We start from the raw sequence: 16,333 nt of genomic DNA on the forward strand, positions 1-16,333 counted from the left end.
GTTAAGCACCCAGACCAATGGCAGGCAGCCTAGATTCAGATCCTGACACAGTCCTTGTTAAACTGTCAGTTACTTAGCCTTTCTGAGACTCAGGTTCCCCATCTGTCACTGGGGGTCATGGCAGTCCACACCCCTCAGGGCTGGGGCAGTTAATTGAGAGAGCAGATAGAGGACTTCCCTAATGGCAGAGCGGTTAAGAATCCACCTGCCAATGCAGGGGACACGCGTTCGAGCCCTGGTCTGGGAAGATCCCACATGCCGTGGAGCAACTAAGCCTGTGCTGAGCCTGCGATCTAGAGCCCATGAGCCACAACTACTGAGCCTGCATGCCACGACTACTGAAGCCCATGTGCCTAGAGCCCGAGCTCTGCAACAAGAGAAGCCACTGTAATGAGAAGCCCGCGCATCGCGACGAAGAGTAGCCCCGGTTCGCCGTAACTAGAGAAAGCCTGCATGTAGCAACAAAGACCCAACACGGCCAAAAATAAATAAATAAATAAATACATTTATTAAAAAAAAAAGAGAGAGAGAAAGAGGGGATACAAAGTGCTGCCTCGGAGGGAGCCCGGGGTTCTCTGCTTCCACCCCGAGTCACCACCCAGGGATTTGGGCTCCTTTTAAGGAGCAGATAAAGGCCAGCAGCTAAGGCTCCATGTGAGAACCCACGGGTATGGAGAGCTAAAAAAAGACCCCGGGCCACCCACACCATCCACACCGATCCTTGTGCAAGCCCAGACGCACTCTGCTTCCACCTTGTGGATGTCACCCCGCCCGGGCGTGGAGAATTCACAAGTAACCTCAATATTTGGAAATGTCTCCTCCGACTCCTGCAGGGAGAGGCCATGCACGTATAAGGGTAATGAGGCTGCAAGGAGGACCAGCTCTCAGGCCCGACCACCTTGAGTTTGGACTAAGGATCAGGTCACTAGGTTTGGGGATTTGAGAGGTTCAGGGTGTTTCTACCATGAGTTTTGCCGCTCTGAGAACTCTCCCCTGTCTGCATCCGGGAAACCACAGGACGGAAGGGTGGGGAGGCCTCATCTATCAGGTCGTTTAAGCAGAACACCAAGAACCACCCCAGATCCCTGCCTCTCCCTCTCCTGCTTCCACCTAGGAACAGAGCCCTGTGCTCCCATCCTCTCTCGGGCCCTAAGGTCTTCACCTTGATCAAGCGCATCACCTCTCACCTGGACCAATGCCAATAGCCACCCCCAACCATCTCCTTGCACCCTGACTCTCGCTGCCCCCAGCCAGCTTCGGCACATTCATCAGAGATCTTTCAACGATGCAACCAGATCTCGCCATTGTCTGGCCTCAAACTTGCCAATGCTCCCAAACACTCTCAGAAGAGAGCTCGCTCTCCTGCCCAGGACCTGCCTCTCCCGCCCCAACCTTTGCTGCCTTTAGCTCTCCCTCTCCTGGTCACCCTGCACCAACTGGCCCATTCCTCTCCATCCTGCCTGCAGGGAGGGAAACTGAGTCAGCCTGGACCAGGGAAAGAACGTAGACTGAGTTTGGGCTCGGGCAGGTTCCTTAGTCTCTCTGTGCCTCGGTTTTCTCATCTGCAAAATGAGTATAAGAATCAGCCCCACCCAGAGGGTTGAGACAATTCAAGGAGATGATCCTTGTAAAGCACTCTGGACCTTGGACGTGGCTGTCACACCACAAAGGCTCAGGTTTGTTTCACCTGCCTACCCTTAATTTCCTTGTCCGCACAATGAGCTTATTGCATCTACTGACCGGGTAGCAAACAGAAGCAGGTGGGGTCGGCACTATGTCGCTTTGCTTTCAAGGCCATCGCTGCCCAATAAAAACAGAATATGAGTATATTTGTAGTTAAGTCTTCCTAGTAGCCACATGAAAAACATAAAAAGAAACAGATGAACTTAACTTTTATACACTATTTTGTTTAACCACATATTGCTAAAATGTTATTTTGACAGCTAGTGAATAGAAATTATTAGTGAGATAGTTTACATTCTTTTTTTCATAGTAAGTTCCTCAATGTCTGGCATGTGGTGTACACTTGCAGGACATCTCAGTTTGTTCTAAGCACGTCTCATGTGGCTGGTGGTTAACAAATAGGACAGCACAGTTCTGGGTGGTTCTGGGGCCTCTGGACCGCTTTGCTCTAAGCCCATAGTGACTGCAGCCCATCAGTTCTGCCATAATGAAGCTGAGAGATGCTCAGAGCATCTATCCACTTCACTTGGTGCCTGGTACCTAGGGACATGTAATAAAAGGTCATTTCCTGCCACTCTCCCACCAGACCCACAGAGGCTGGCCAGACACCTGCCCAAGGCCAGGTTTCATCTATGGGTCTCTGGCTGCCTGACTTCAAAACAGTCCAGGGCTCCCAGCTGTGCCCATCAGAGCATGGTGCCTGGTTGTGCAGTGCCAGGGCACACAGACCACAGTCCCACACCCTTTCCCAGGCCACCGGAGCTGTAGCATCCTTGCCCATGGCCATGGGGCAGAGCCAGGGGCACGTGACCTGCTCCAGCCATCTCTCCCTCCTGCCTGAGAGAACAGCCTCTTGCCTGACCTGCCACTCCAGGGAACAGCTCACACCCTAGACACCACGGAGAGGCCACAGCTCTGCCATAACCCCCACCCCGTCGGTCACAGCCCAACTTGCTTTCTCTTTCCAGGTGTCGAGATGGGAACTGGCAGGTTAAGAGTGTGTCTGATGGGGACGGCCCTTCCTCCCTAGCCAGGGCCACCTCACCTTCCAGGCCTGAGTCAATCCCCATGTTCTGGCCCTTGATCATGTCCAGGGTTCCTCCCTTTTGGGGTTAATTCTGTCTCTGTAGGTGCCAGCGGGGAGGATCAGTCTCGGAATGCCTGGAATGCACAGGGGCCCACACCCCTCCCAGGAACCAACCTCCCCAGCCTCGCCCCTCCTAGAGCCCAGAGAAGGGGTCTGGCCTCCTACTTGCCACGTAGGCAGGCTGCCTCCAGGGCCAGCCAGGCCCTAAGCGGCCCCCAGGCAACCGCCAAGCTCATCTTGGGGGCTAGGTGTCTCCCAGCCTCCACCTCCTTTAAACACTGCCTGGCTGAGAGAGCGAAGGCTATCACTCCAGGACACCTGCCCTGCCCCTGCCACAAAGGCACACACAGTAGGTGCAAGAAATGATTGCTGAATATGAACAACCAAACACTGAGAGGACTCGCTAGATGCCCATCACCCACTCAGCCCTTTCCTGCAACATCTGCCGAAATCTCACAGCCCTGGGAGAAGGGCACCCTTATAGTAATTGGGGTGCTTTTCTTAATTCCGTGTATTAGGTTATAAACTTTTGGACAAATAGGATTTACTCATCTCTTGGGTTGGCCCTTCTGTAGCCTTTAATTCGAGGCCTTGCACAGGCTTGGGGCTCAATAAATAGATATTGAATTGAGCAGACATTTTATAGCACGGAAACAATTCTTATCTCTCCATTTTCCAGATGAAGATAATTGAGGCTCAAACGGGTTAAGAAACCTGCCCAAGGTCACACAGTTGAAAAGTGATAACGCCAAGATTTGAACAGGTGCCAGAGCCATCTCCTCAGAACATGGGGGATGTCAATACTATTCCACAAAGTGACGGGAGATATTGGGGAGGCGGGACAAAGCAGCAAGGCGTGCACCACCCAGGGGAGGCGTGATGATTTACATCTTGTTGGCATCTTTATCAGTATAATTAAACCCAGTGGTTGAGTAACAATCAGTGGTGGTAGCTGAGGGTGAGTCGTTCTCCTAAGATGTCACCACAAGGGGCTCCCAGCCTGTCCCTCTGAACGGGCCATTGCGGGGAAGGAAATGGTATGAAGAAACCCCTCCCTGGGCTACGCCTTCCCCCGGCGCCGACACGCAGTCCTGCTTTGATCCTAACAACCCATCATCAAGGTTGGTACTATTATTGCTTGCAGTGCAGATAAAGAAGCTGAGCCTGGGGAGGAAGGGAGAATTCCCTGGAGGCAGAAGGTCAGCATTTATGCTGGTGACTGCTGCCACCCCCCGCCAGTTTTTCAGATCGTCAATATTTCTAGATATTCAGTAATTGCTGAATAAATTTTCACCCCCACCCCCAAATCCTTGTCCTCTCTCTGCCCCTCTTACAGGCCCTGGGGATAAGCCCTTCTCCATTACCAAGTCATGCCACAACTACTGAAGCCTGTGCGCCTAGAGCCCATGTTCCGCAACAAGAAAAGTCACTGCAATGAGAAGCCCGCACACCGTAACGAAGAGTAGACTCCACTCACTGCAACTAGAGAAAAGCCCGCATGTGGCAACAAAGACCCAATGCAGCCAAAAATAAATAAATAAATAAATATATAAAATGTTTGCTCAATTCAACACCTATTTATTGAGCCCCAAGCCTATGCAAGGCCTGGAACTAAGGGCTATGAAAGAGCCCCCACCAAAAGATAAGTAAGTCCTTATTGTCCAGAAGTTTACGGTCTAATAGGCAGGATTAAGAAAAGCACCCCAATAACTGTAATTCTAAAGATTCAGATTGCCTAGGTCAGGGTATTTTCATCCATTCTGCCCCATTTAGGCCTTGTTTCCTAACTTAATTGTGAAAATACAGTTCAGTCCGATAAAATGCAGGGAAAGAGCAAGAAGGAAACAAAGAGAAAGCATGATAATAGGAAATACAAAATAATATGGCAGGAGTAGGTCCAAACACATCATTCATTACAATAAATGTGCATGAGTTAAATTCACCTGCTAAAAGATAAGACTCTCAGGTGAGAACAGGAAGACAAAAAAAAAAAGCCAGCTCTATGCCATTTTATAAGGCATGTACCTAAAACAAAATAACACAGGAAGGTTGAGAATAAAAGAAGAGAGTGCGACAGACTAGGCAACTGCTGCTTTAGCTCTTTTAAAGGAAGAGCAAGGTGCATATAACTCTATGGACAAGTTATATTGCTCATATACTTAAGGCAATCAGTGAAAACATGGGATTTGATGGCTGCACATCAAAAGACTGAAGTCTGGGCCCTGCTTCATTGATTCTGACTTAACTGGCCTGCAACAGGACCTGGGCATCACCTTCAAAGCTCAGATGATTCTAACGTGCAGGCAGGGCTGGGAACAAGGGAATGAAACACGGTCTTGTGTTACAGGGTTAGGGGAGCAGATTGAGGAAGAATCCCCAGGTCTCTGCAGGAAGGAAGTCTTGTAGAAAGCAATACCCAGGAAGCGCCCAACAAATACCAGATTGACTGGTCAACTGACTGATAGGCTCCCTACTAGAAACTTCCATGGTAATTAGCTGGGTGTGGAGGAATTTACTGTCTGTTAATCCTGGGGAAGTAGGTTCTAAAGTGAGAGGGCTGCTGGTGTAGTAACTCTGGCTCTGTTTCATGGCCCAATCTGTTTCTGCCCAGGGAAGACCTCCCCAAAAGCGTGTGCTTTGGGGCTCTCATTACAGACACACACACAGAAGTTCAAGCCACTTTGGGTAACACCAAGGCGTGTCTTGGAGATTTCTGCAAGGTTTAAATGGGGCTCAAGCCAATCTCAACACTCCCGGTTGTTACGATGTCATTCCGGGTTTGAGACCAGTGGACAAGGAGTACTGGCCTTGGTTTATGAAGCACGTACTATGTGCCTGATGCTTCACACATGTCACGTCCAGTTCTCTCCATTATCCTACACACCTCTGATTTGCAGATTCAAAACAGACCTCCCACCACTGCTTACTGAGCACCTGCTGTGTGGTAGGCATCGTTCCAGGGATGTGGCAGTGACCACACAGCCTGCAAAGTCCCTGCCTTCATGAAGCCCAGAGTGGGGCAGGAATGTGGCCAGCAGCACAGCTGACAAGAGGCACAGGTGGACCTGGAAGTCAGGTCTGCATCTCCCAAACCCAGGCTGTTTCTATTCTACCCACCAAGCCCTCCATCCCTGCCTTTAGCTTCAGCTTCCCTCTCAGTAACATGGGAGTTTTGTTGCCCAGTTTATAGTTGAGAAGAGTCAAGCTCCTTATCCGGAGCAGCAGGACTGCAGCCCTCTCTGTTCTTGGTGGCATAAACTCAGAATCCTTCCTCAACCTTCAACTAGAACCAAAAAGTCTCCACGCCCGGGATGGAGAAGTGAAAACCTTAAAAGCCATGAGTCTGAAATCTGAGCCCAGGCTGCTGGCGCAGCAAAGAATTCTGCACGTGACTGTTTTACTGCAGCTGCTCAGCCTTCCAGGGCCAGCAGGCCTTGATGGGGTGGAGCTACTGGCCAGCGAGCAGCCCATTGTGCATTTATCATATAAGACCTGACAAACCCTCTGCCCAGGAAAGGATGGGCTGGCGACCAGCTGGGACACCCTACCAGCCAGCTCGCCTGCTCCCAGCTCATAGCAGCTGAGACTCTGAAACTCTGAGCCTCACCTGGAAAAGACAGATGAGGGTAATATTATCTAGGAAAGACAATACAATCATAATTTAGGGAGGTTGTTCCAAGCTAGGACTCAACCTCAGAGGCTGTCATGTGTTCACACCTTTCCCAGTTCCCGTCCTGTTGTCCCCTCCCCCACTTCTGAGACTCTCCCTTTGTGTCTCTCCATCCAGAAACCTCTGGCTTGTCCTCCATTTTTAAAAAAGATAAATAAATAAATTTATTTATTTATTTAATTTTTGGCTGTGTTGGGTCTTCACTGCTGCACGTGGGCTTTCTCTAGCTGCGGTGAGCAGGGGCCACTCTTTGTTGCGGTTTATGGGCTTCTCATTGCGGTGGCTTCTCTTGTTGCGGAGCACGGGCTCTAGGCGCATGGGCGTCAGTAGTTGTGGCACGTGGGCTCAGTAGTTGTGGCACATGGGCTCTAGAGCGCAGGCTCAGTAGTTGTGGTGCACGGGCTTAGTTGCTCTGCGGCATGTGGGATCTTCCCGGACCCGGGCTCGAACCCGTGTCCCCTGAATTGGCAGGCGGATTCTTAACCACCGTGCCAAGGAAGCCCTTGCAGCCTGTTTATGGAGCACACAGAAGATGGGGGATGGGACAGGGGACTCTCTGCTCAGGCCCTCCCATGCAGGAAAGGGAAGGGCTCCACCTGCCTGGAAGCAGGAAGGGGCACCTGGGGCCTCCCTCCCCAGGCTCAGGAGGATGGAAGACAGAAGACCCATCAAAAGCAGAGAGAACAAAGACCAAGGACCATTTCTGTCTTCGCACTCCTGAAACAGGCCGGGGCAGGCAGGCTGGGAGAGTGGCAGGTGGCACTGGCAACGCCCCGCACAGCCCTGCCTAGAGCGGAGAGGAGCTGGGACTCCTGGGTACTCCTCCCTTGACAAAGAGCCTTGGAAACGCTCCCAAAGGCAGCTTCTCCCCCAGCCCCCAGGGCCCTCCAGAGGTCCCTCACCCTCCTTAGAGGGTTGCCTAAAAGGTATGAATTGAGCTCAGCCTCTCCCCACAAAACTCCCTGCTCCCAGATGAGTGCCCTGACCGTGCCTGAAATGCCACCATTAGCAGCCATTGTTCTGTTCTGAATCTAATTTACTAGGTCTCGTTCCTTCTGCCAAGTGAACTGGGCAAGTGAGGGCAAAGCCAGAGAGAGGAGAGGCAGAAAGGGCTGCTGGGCGGAGTCAGGGATACAAAACCCAATGACTCCACCATCTGGCCTGCAGCAGTCCCAGAGACAGCTGCCACCAGCCCCAAGTACAGGTGGGGAGACCTAGTTTCCCTCCCCAGGGGCCCTGAGCCCCCCGCATCAGCCATTTGTGAGCTGTGAGCCCAAGGTGAGTGCCTTTACTATTGGCCTCAGTGTTACCCTCTGTGAAATGGGACACCACCACCAGCCTGGCAGGCTCGGTGTCAGAATGAGATGCTATAACGTCCATGGCCATGCTGGGAGCACAGTAGGTGTTGAGAAATGGCTGCGTGGACCACTCACTCGGTCCTGGTCACCCACATGGTGGGAGGTGGGCTTTGCTGACAGGGCCCTCCCCCAAACTGTTCAAGCTTTCCAGCTTCACTGATCAGTGCATGAGTGTCTCTCCATGTGTCTTAGTTTTTTTTTTTGACTGTGTTGCACGGCATGTGGGAGATTAGTTCCGTGACCAGGGATTGAACCCACGCCCCCTGCATTGGAAGCCCAGAGTCTTAACCATTGGACCGCCAGGGAAGTTTCTCCATGTATCTTCTTTTTTAAAAAAATATTTTATTTATTTATTTGGTTGCATCAGGTCTTAGTTGTGACACATGGGCTCCTTTGTTGCGGCTCGCTGGCTCCTTAGTTGTGGCATGTGAACTCTTAGTTGCGGCATGCATGTGGGCTCTAGTTCCCTGACCAGGGGTCGAACCTGGGTACCCTGCATTGGGAGCTCAGAGTCTTAACCGCTGCGCCACCAGGGAAGTCCCCCTCCATGTGTCTTCTTAAGTGGGGGTCCATGTGAATGCTGGGGTGATTGAATGAGAGTCAGCTGACCTCCTGCCCCACTTGGGCTGCAGCCTCCACAGCTGGAAGAAGACCAGCTGCCTGGTCACCTCTGGTCTTAGCACCATTCTCATCTTTAACAGCAGTGTGTGATTACCAATATTGGCTGCCATGATTTACTGAGCACTCACTATAAGCCCTGGTCTGGGGCTGGGCCCATCACATGCATTATCTTGCTTGATCCACTAGTGACCTCACCAGCTGGGTGTTCCTGCATCACTCCCATTTCACAGATGAGGAAACTGAGACTCAGAGGTGTTACCTGATCTGCTCAAGGTCACACAGCTTAGGAGAGACAGAGCTGGGGCTTCAACTCAAACCTGGATGGCATCAAACTCTATGCTTGTAACCACCGAGAGGCCCAGGGTACCCCAGCTGGCTTCCAGGAGGACACGCAGCTCTTTCACCAGTCTCCAAAGCCTTGGGCCCTGCCTCCCACATAGGGCACCCTCCCATTAGGACTGGGCCATTCTTGCAGGACTGTGCCCAGGTGAGGTCAGGAAGCGAGGCGAGGCTGTTGGGTGCTTACTGGGGCCCAAGCCTGTGTGGAGGGGCAAAATTAGCCCCATTTTACAGATAGGGAAGCTGAAGCTCACAGAGAGGCCAAATTTCTTTGCCAAAATCAAACACAGGCAGAATTCAGTCTAACTCCAGAGCTGGATCTAACCACTCCATTTCTCCCAATGACAGGGCAGACACCTCCCCAGGAAGTCCTCCCTGATAGCCCAGGTCTCCCCGCCCTCACTTCAGACCAGTCAGGGAGCACCAGAGCCATCGGGCTGGAGACCTCGTCTGTCCAGCTCTACATCCCCCCGCACCAGGCTCCCATCACCACCGCGACACAGTCCTGTAACCATACTAGTAATTAAGCAAAATTCCATCAAGTGCAGAGAGACTGTCAATGTCTCTTCCACATCCACCCGCACCGCCTGGGAATGGTAGCCCTGGAGTTGTGCAGTGCACTGCCTGTCCATCATGGCATCCAGTTCAATCCCAGACACATAGTAGGTGCCTATTCGAATTTATTCAATAGTTATAATCATCATAGCTGCCGTGGACTGAGGCTTCCTATAATTCTCAACCCTTCCCTGCATTATTTCATTTAATCCTCATGCCAACGATATCACCAGGCAGGCACTACTTTTATGCCCATTCTACAGGTGAGAAAACAGAGGCTCAGAGAGGCCAAGCAGCTCTCTCTAGGTCGCACAGCCAGGAAGCAGGGGCTGGCTGGAGCTGTACTCTCAGCCACAAAGCAGGGCGGTAGGACAAGGGCCCCTCGAGACCCTCCCTGCTGAGCTGGATACTATCCTCAGTGACCTGCACCATCAGGCCTGACCCTGTCATTAGTTCAGATGTGCACACCAGTTCCCATACCTGTCATTAGGAACCAGGGCAATGAGAGCAGCTGAGTTCACACCCAGTTTCAGCTGCTAAAAGTCTGACAAACAGGGAGGGGTGGTTTTCTCCAAGGGGGCTCTCCATTCACTAATTTCTGTTCACTTGTGCAGTCCAAAGCCCGTGACTGCTGGGTGTGAAGGTCGCGAGTCCTGGTTCCTGGATCCCCTTTGCTGGGGACAGGGATGCTGACCCTCAGGCTGGGTAATTCCTATGTGCTGGGGGCATTCTCTCCATTGTTACGTGTGCTCCTCCCAGCAACTCTATGCAGAAGATATTAGCACCATCCCTGCTTTGCAGACAAGGAAACTGAGGCTCAGAGAGGTTTCTGCCCACAGCAGATGTAGCAGAGCCGGGACCAGAGGTGAGGAGCTCCTAGCCTCCTCAATGCTGAATCTCACTGGCAACCCTGCCCGCCTTGCCCCAGACAGAGGAGGAGGGCCCCAGAAAACTCAGGGTGCAAGAATAACTTGGGGGTCAGCACCCTGTGACCAGCAACCACATCTTAGAGTTACAGGTACAGGGCTATGCACTCAGTAACACTCAAGAGACTCTTGTTGACAGAATTGGGCAAGAGGCAACCCCCCACCCCACAATCTGGTCCATGAACTTGTCCCCATCAAGGGGAAGGGGCAGAGGGACATGCTGGGCTGGTACGACCATAGGCACCTGGCTCCTACCCAGGGCTGTGACTGTGCGGGGCCACGGGGGTGTGATGGAAGAGTCTCTCACCCCATCTTGGGGAGAGAATCAGAAAGGCTTCCTGGAGAAAGAGATCTCTAAGCTGAGATCAGTCATTCAGCCAGGGGCAGAGGGTGGCTGCTTTGGGCCAGGAGTATTGAGAGGGGCAGGACCTGTGTCCTTGCCACCCTGAGTCCCTGAAGCTGTAAAGGATGGGAATTCCTTCCTTCCTACCCTCTGCTGGGAAGGCCAAGACCCTCCCAGCTTGTCTGGATTCATTATAACTTTTGTTAGGTCCAAGCCCAGCCCTTGGGGAACTGGATGGATGGAGAGCTGGAGGAAGGGGGAGCTTGAGGGATGGGGGAGGCAGAGGGCAGGGCGAGGCTGGCCCATCTCCCGGTGTGTGGGTGTGTGCGTGTGTGAAGGACTGGAGGGGCCCCAGTCTTGGTGGGGGGAGAACAGAATAGTCCTCCGTGCCTGGCACGGAGCATTTGATGGTGCAACGTCTGAAAGAACAGTTCAGGGACTGGACGGGACCCCAGCTGGGTTTGAGAGCCAGCTGGACTCAGCCACAGAGGAACAGCACGCAGGGCCCTGCCCATTCCCTGGGGATGTGAAAGACCAGGGAGGCTTGTGTGTACGTATGTGTGTGTGTGGGGGGGGGGGCGGGAATCTTGGGAGGGGAGGGGAAGAAATGTCTCTGAGCTTGAAACAATGCAAAGGAGAGAGGGGGCAGTGGGGTCACAGGACAGGGGAGTTTCTGAAAGGACTGGAACTCAAAGAAATGGAAGGCTCACACTCCCCATGCCAGTGTCCAGGCCGCCTGCACCTGTCAGACAGGTCTGCCTGGACTGGACCACAGGGGCAGGGTGGGAGCCCAGGCCAGAGTGTCCTCACTTTCATCTGAGGCCTGGGAGGGAGTGAGGGACAGCTTTCGGTGGAGGGGGTGTCTCAGGTGAGGGCACTTTGGCGTGGATACTCCCAGGCAGGTGGGCTATGCAATTGCTGAGTTCCCCACCTGCCTGAAGCCCCTTGTCGAGAGAAGTCTGGTAAAGGCTCCCTCACAGCTAGGAGGCCCCGCCCCATTTTCCTTAGAGAGAGGACAAGGCAGGGTCTGATTCTGCCCCCACTCTCGATCTTAGCATCTCCAGTTATGAAGTGAATACATTAGGCTTAAAACCGATGTGGCCTGCCGTTTCAAAGCAAACACATTGAGACACGTTATTCCCTTCCCAGGCAGCCCTGAGAACCCGAGGCTTAGAGACGCCACCAGTTTCGGGGCTTTGTGATTTTTCAGGGGGCAGCCACGCCCCTAAGAAATCACGGAGGGAGAAGGCCCCATCGTCTCTCAGCCGATGCGCAGACCCCGGGGCGGGTGGTGGACAAGGGGTGCCTCAGCCCAGGTTCCCCCAATCCGACCCCACACCCACCGGTTCCCCTGGACCAGGTTCTGGAGCGCAGGATGGCAGGTGCTGGGAAGTGCTGCCGCAGGTGGCACAACCCCATCAGGCGCCCCCCCCATCCCCGCCTGCCTGACGCCAGGAGCACCTGCGCGCTCTCCAAGAAGCACTGGTGAACGCCCGCCACTCAACGCCTCACGCTCCAGCTAAATTTCACGGCCCGGGTGCGCCCCTAGACGATGCTTAGGTCCCCTGCGCACCCCACTCCCCGGCCTTGGGTGTAGCGTTCTCCAGAGGACACACCACTCTCCACCCTGGCTGTGCTTCCTGGCCCAGGAGGACCCCTGGCGCAAGGGCGACCCCGCAACACCGAGGTCCCCTGTACCTCCAGCTAAGTTCCTCGCCCTCTAAGCACCCAAGCCAGTGCTCTCTGGGCTCCTAGAACTCTCCGGTGCCAAATAGCGTGTTTTCCCTCGGCGCCCCCAGCCCATCCGCATCCCCACCTTGGCGGTGCTTCCCAGCTCAAGGGTGGCCCTCGGGCCCCGCGTTCCCGCGAGTCGCGCACTCCTGGCTGGGTTCCCAGCCCGCTGGGCCTCCCAGGGCAGTGCTTCCTGCGCACCCCCCCATCCCCCTCAGCCCTCGAGGCTCGGCTGTGCCCCCCACGACCTGGGCGGTGCATCCCGGCCCAGCGCGCCGCCAAGCGCGCTGCGCATGGGCGCCTCCTCACCTGCGGGTCCGAACCGTGGGGCTGTATTTGCCTTTGCTTCTTTTCTTGAAGAGCGAGTTCATGGTGGCGCTCGGGGTGGGCGGGTGGGACGTCGGGTCGCGGCGCCGGTCTGGGCACTGGGCTGCGGAGGCCCCGGCGCGCACCAAAGGGCGAGCAGCGAGCACAGGTGAGCGAGCGGCGGCGCTGGAGCCCCGAGTGCTGCGCGGCGGCGGCGCGCGGTCACTACTCGCGGGGGGCGGGGCTCTCGCAGGCCACTGGCTCTCCCAGCCGCTCCCGAGAAGGTGGTGCTTACCTTCCCGGAGGAGGGGCACCAGGCGGGCGGGGCTTCCAGGCTCGTGCGGCGCCGGGCCAGATCGAGTGGGGCGTCCGCTCTGGAGTGGGGGTGGGGACACCGGGTCTTGTCAGGACACAGCCCACCGCCCAGCACGGACATTCGAGATGCTGGGCAGGTGGGCGGGGGCTCACTGGCCACTTTCCCGAGCGTGCTCAGTATCCCCCTCACCCCCGCGCTCCGGGCCTGGCGCCCCCCTGAATGAGGGCCCCATCTGGCTCTCTGCTGCCCCTCTTGGGCATCAGCGCTTCCTTCTCGTTGGCTGAACCCAGGTGGGTGCCCACCTCCCAGGTGTGGCAGACACTGGATGGGTCTCTATGCCTCGGATAGCTAGCGAATTACATTCAGGTGGTAGCAGTGTCGATGGCAATTGAGAGAAGGGAGCTCTGGAGTGCGCCCGCCTGAGTTCAAATCCTGCCGCTACAGTCAGCTGACTCCTTGGCAAGGCTTCTTGCCGTTCCCAACCTCAGTTTCCTTATTTGTCAAACAGTGATAACAACTGTCCTCCATCCCATAGGAGGTTCCTGTAGTTAATTCACACAAAGCACTTAGCACAGCGCCGGAAGTGCCAAGTTAGACTCTGTGCCAGCACGAGTCCAGGTTAGACCGTGGCCCTGTTGCGCCGTGTGCCAGTAGAGAAGGCTGCAGTTAGCAGACAGTGAACTGAGTCTGGAGGTGAGCCAGAGTGGGGCCCTGGCAGCGGGGAGGGTTCAGCACCACTCTGGAGGGCGCTGGGGCTTCTGAGCTCAGCTGGGAAGGAGGAACACACAGTCCCCCGGGAGATGCCAGAAGGCATTGGAGATAAGCTATGGCCAAAGGGCTCAAATGGGGAGCAATGAGGTCTGAGAGGCAGAGAAAAAGGGGCCCCCACTGGGTATCCAGAGTCCTCAGGGCAGTCCCTTCCCCAGCTGTCTTTTATTTTAAAAATAAGGAGGTGGGGCTTCCCTGGTGGCGCAGTGGTTGGGAGTCCACCTGCCGATGCAGGGGACACAGATTCGTGTCCCAGTCTGGGAAGATCCCACATGCAGCGGAGCGGCTAGGACCGTAAGCCATGGCCGCTGAGCCTGCGTGTCCGGAGCCTGTGCTCCGCCACGGGAGAGGCCACAACAGTGAGAGGCCCGTGGACCGCCAAAAAAATAAATAAATAAAAAATAAAAATAAAAATAAGGAGGTTGGTGGGGAAGTTGATGCCTACAGGCTTTTCCTGTCCCAGACCCCAGAGCATCTGAGAATAATGTCCTTTAGGCCACTGGTGTCCCCGCCACCAAAGTTTTGAAGCGTTACAGAGACGTTAGGAAAACCTTATTCCTAAGGGGGCATCTGCAGATGGGCTTAAGCGGGTCTGTGGATCCTCCTACAGTTGCTTTCAAAATGTGTGTGTCCAAATGTGCATTTTTGCAGGGAGGGTCTATCTCTTTCAACGGGTTCATTCATTGACTCATTCAACAGACATGAACACTCTCCCAGCCTTGGCTGCCTGGTTCTTCTGCGTTGATGAGGAAAGGGAAAAACCAAAAAAACAGCAAAGAGCCTTTCTCTTAAGGGAGGGGGAACGACACATATTAATAATAACAGTAATAATAATAATAAGTTGATGACCTCAAATTGTTAACCTTTCAAAAGGAGGGGGAATGACACATATTAATAATGATAGTAATAATAATAATAAATTGATGACCTCAAATTGTTAACTTTTCGAAAGGGTCTGGGGACCTAAAAAGGATAAAGGACCCTGGGGGGTGCCGCAGCTCAGGATCTCCAGGGGAGTTTGTAAAATGCAGATTCCAGGGCCTTGACACACCCCCCAGCTCCTGACTGGGGAGCACAGGAAGGGTCCCAGGAATCTGAACTTTTAGCAAGTGCCCCTGGTGGTCCCTGGCCTCTTATGAGAAGTCAAGAGTGAGGGATCCTGCCTGCAGCTCCCCACCTGCTCAGGTGGAGAACCCTGAACAGACCTTCCAGTCAAACCTAACCTTTCTTTCCCCTCTGAACTTGGCTCTGCCTGGCTCCTCTCTCAGACGCCCCTCCTAGGCGGGGAGTTCCTCACAAGGCAGCCGAGGGCTTGAGCAATTCCCTCCATCCTGAAGGGACTTCCCTTCCCAAGTCTGAGGTTAGGACGGGGCTTGGCCGGCACCTAGAGACTGCAAGTCCAGCCAGCCGACATTGGGAGCAGGTGTCAGGGAGGAGCCAAGGCTTCAGCACACAGGCTGGGCAGGCGCAGGGACCCGGGGTCTACGGAAGCCTGAACTGTGGACAAAGCTTGCTCACCCAGGACCCCTTCCTGCACCCCAGGTGAGCCAAAGGGCTCAGGAAGGAACACTGTCCATCACCCTGCTTTATGGCACAACCCTGCGTGGAAACCCTTTTCCTTCCTTCTCCTGACTACCTTTCCCTTGGAGGCTAAACCTACCTTAGGGAACGTTCATGGCAGTAGTGTTGCCAGGGAGGAGGCCCTGGAAACAACCTGCTGGCCACTGGGATCAGGGTCAGGTGGTTAAATAACCCAGGGCATATCTACACCGGGAAGACCATGTAGCTGGAAAAGAATGAGATGTCATATATGTAGTCAGGCACCAGCAGCAAAGTGTGAGGGAGAAGCAGGGAATGTATGTGCATATACACACAGAAAACTTCCGGAAGGTTCCACAACAAACTGCTAGCCATGAGTCCCCTCAGGAGAGAAATCTGAATTTTCATTATACACTCTTTTATAGTGTTTGGATTTTATTTTATTTTTAAAATTTCCTTTGGATATTATTTTTATATGTACTTAGATTGCTTTTCCAATGGCTTTTTTCAGCTACTCTTTAAAAACTCATTTCAAAATGACCCAAGCCTGGCATTCCCTCTTCCCAGAGCCTTCCCTGCCGCCCTCCCCACTTTGTGCCCCTCTGTCAGTGCCCACTCAGTACCACACTCTATGGTACTAACCTCCTTCCTTGTAGGACATTCTGACTGGACTGAAAGATACTGGTTGATAAGGATTTTGGAAGATATAACACTTGGGCAAAATAGAACCCATGCTGAGGAAAGAAGCCTCTCTACCTTCAAGTTGCTGATAGTCTAAGGTCAGAGACAAAGATACAACAACTACAAAGCCAGACTTCCCTGGTGGTCCAGTGGTTAAGAATCCGCCTCCCAATGCAGGGGACGTGGGTTCGATCCCTGGTCAGGGAACTAAGATCCCACATGCCGTGGGGCAACTAAGTCCACGCGCCACAACTAGAGAGCCTGTGCACCGCAACAAAGGACCCTGCAGGCCGCAGAGAAGATCCCACATGCCACAACTAAGACCCGATGCAGCCAAATTAATTAATTAATCAATTAATTAATTAAAAACAAATACAAAGCCAACTGGGATGAGTCTGGGGAGAAGAGCG

At 53.8% G+C, this 16,333-nt stretch overlaps 1 protein-coding gene across 2 annotated transcripts in view; it reads right to left on the minus strand.

Annotated features, from left to right (window-relative positions):
- Positions 1 to 12,691, minus strand: part of PPL (periplakin) — a 43,378-nt gene extending 30,687 nt beyond the window's left edge. For both annotated transcript variants that reach the window (XM_032604223.1, XM_032604222.1), the window contains exon 1: positions 12,623 to 12,691. In XM_032604223.1, coding sequence (XP_032460114.1) covers positions 12,623 to 12,684 — 62 coding nt within the window. In that variant the 5' untranslated portion in view covers positions 12,685 to 12,691. The remainder of the gene's footprint in view (positions 1 to 12,622) is intronic.
- Between the last annotated feature and the right edge of the window lie 3,642 nt (positions 12,692 to 16,333).

This window comes from Phocoena sinus, chromosome 15 (genome assembly GCF_008692025.1).
Source record: "Phocoena sinus isolate mPhoSin1 chromosome 15, mPhoSin1.pri, whole genome shotgun sequence".
NCBI classification, from domain to species: domain Eukaryota; kingdom Metazoa; phylum Chordata; class Mammalia; order Artiodactyla; family Phocoenidae; genus Phocoena; species Phocoena sinus.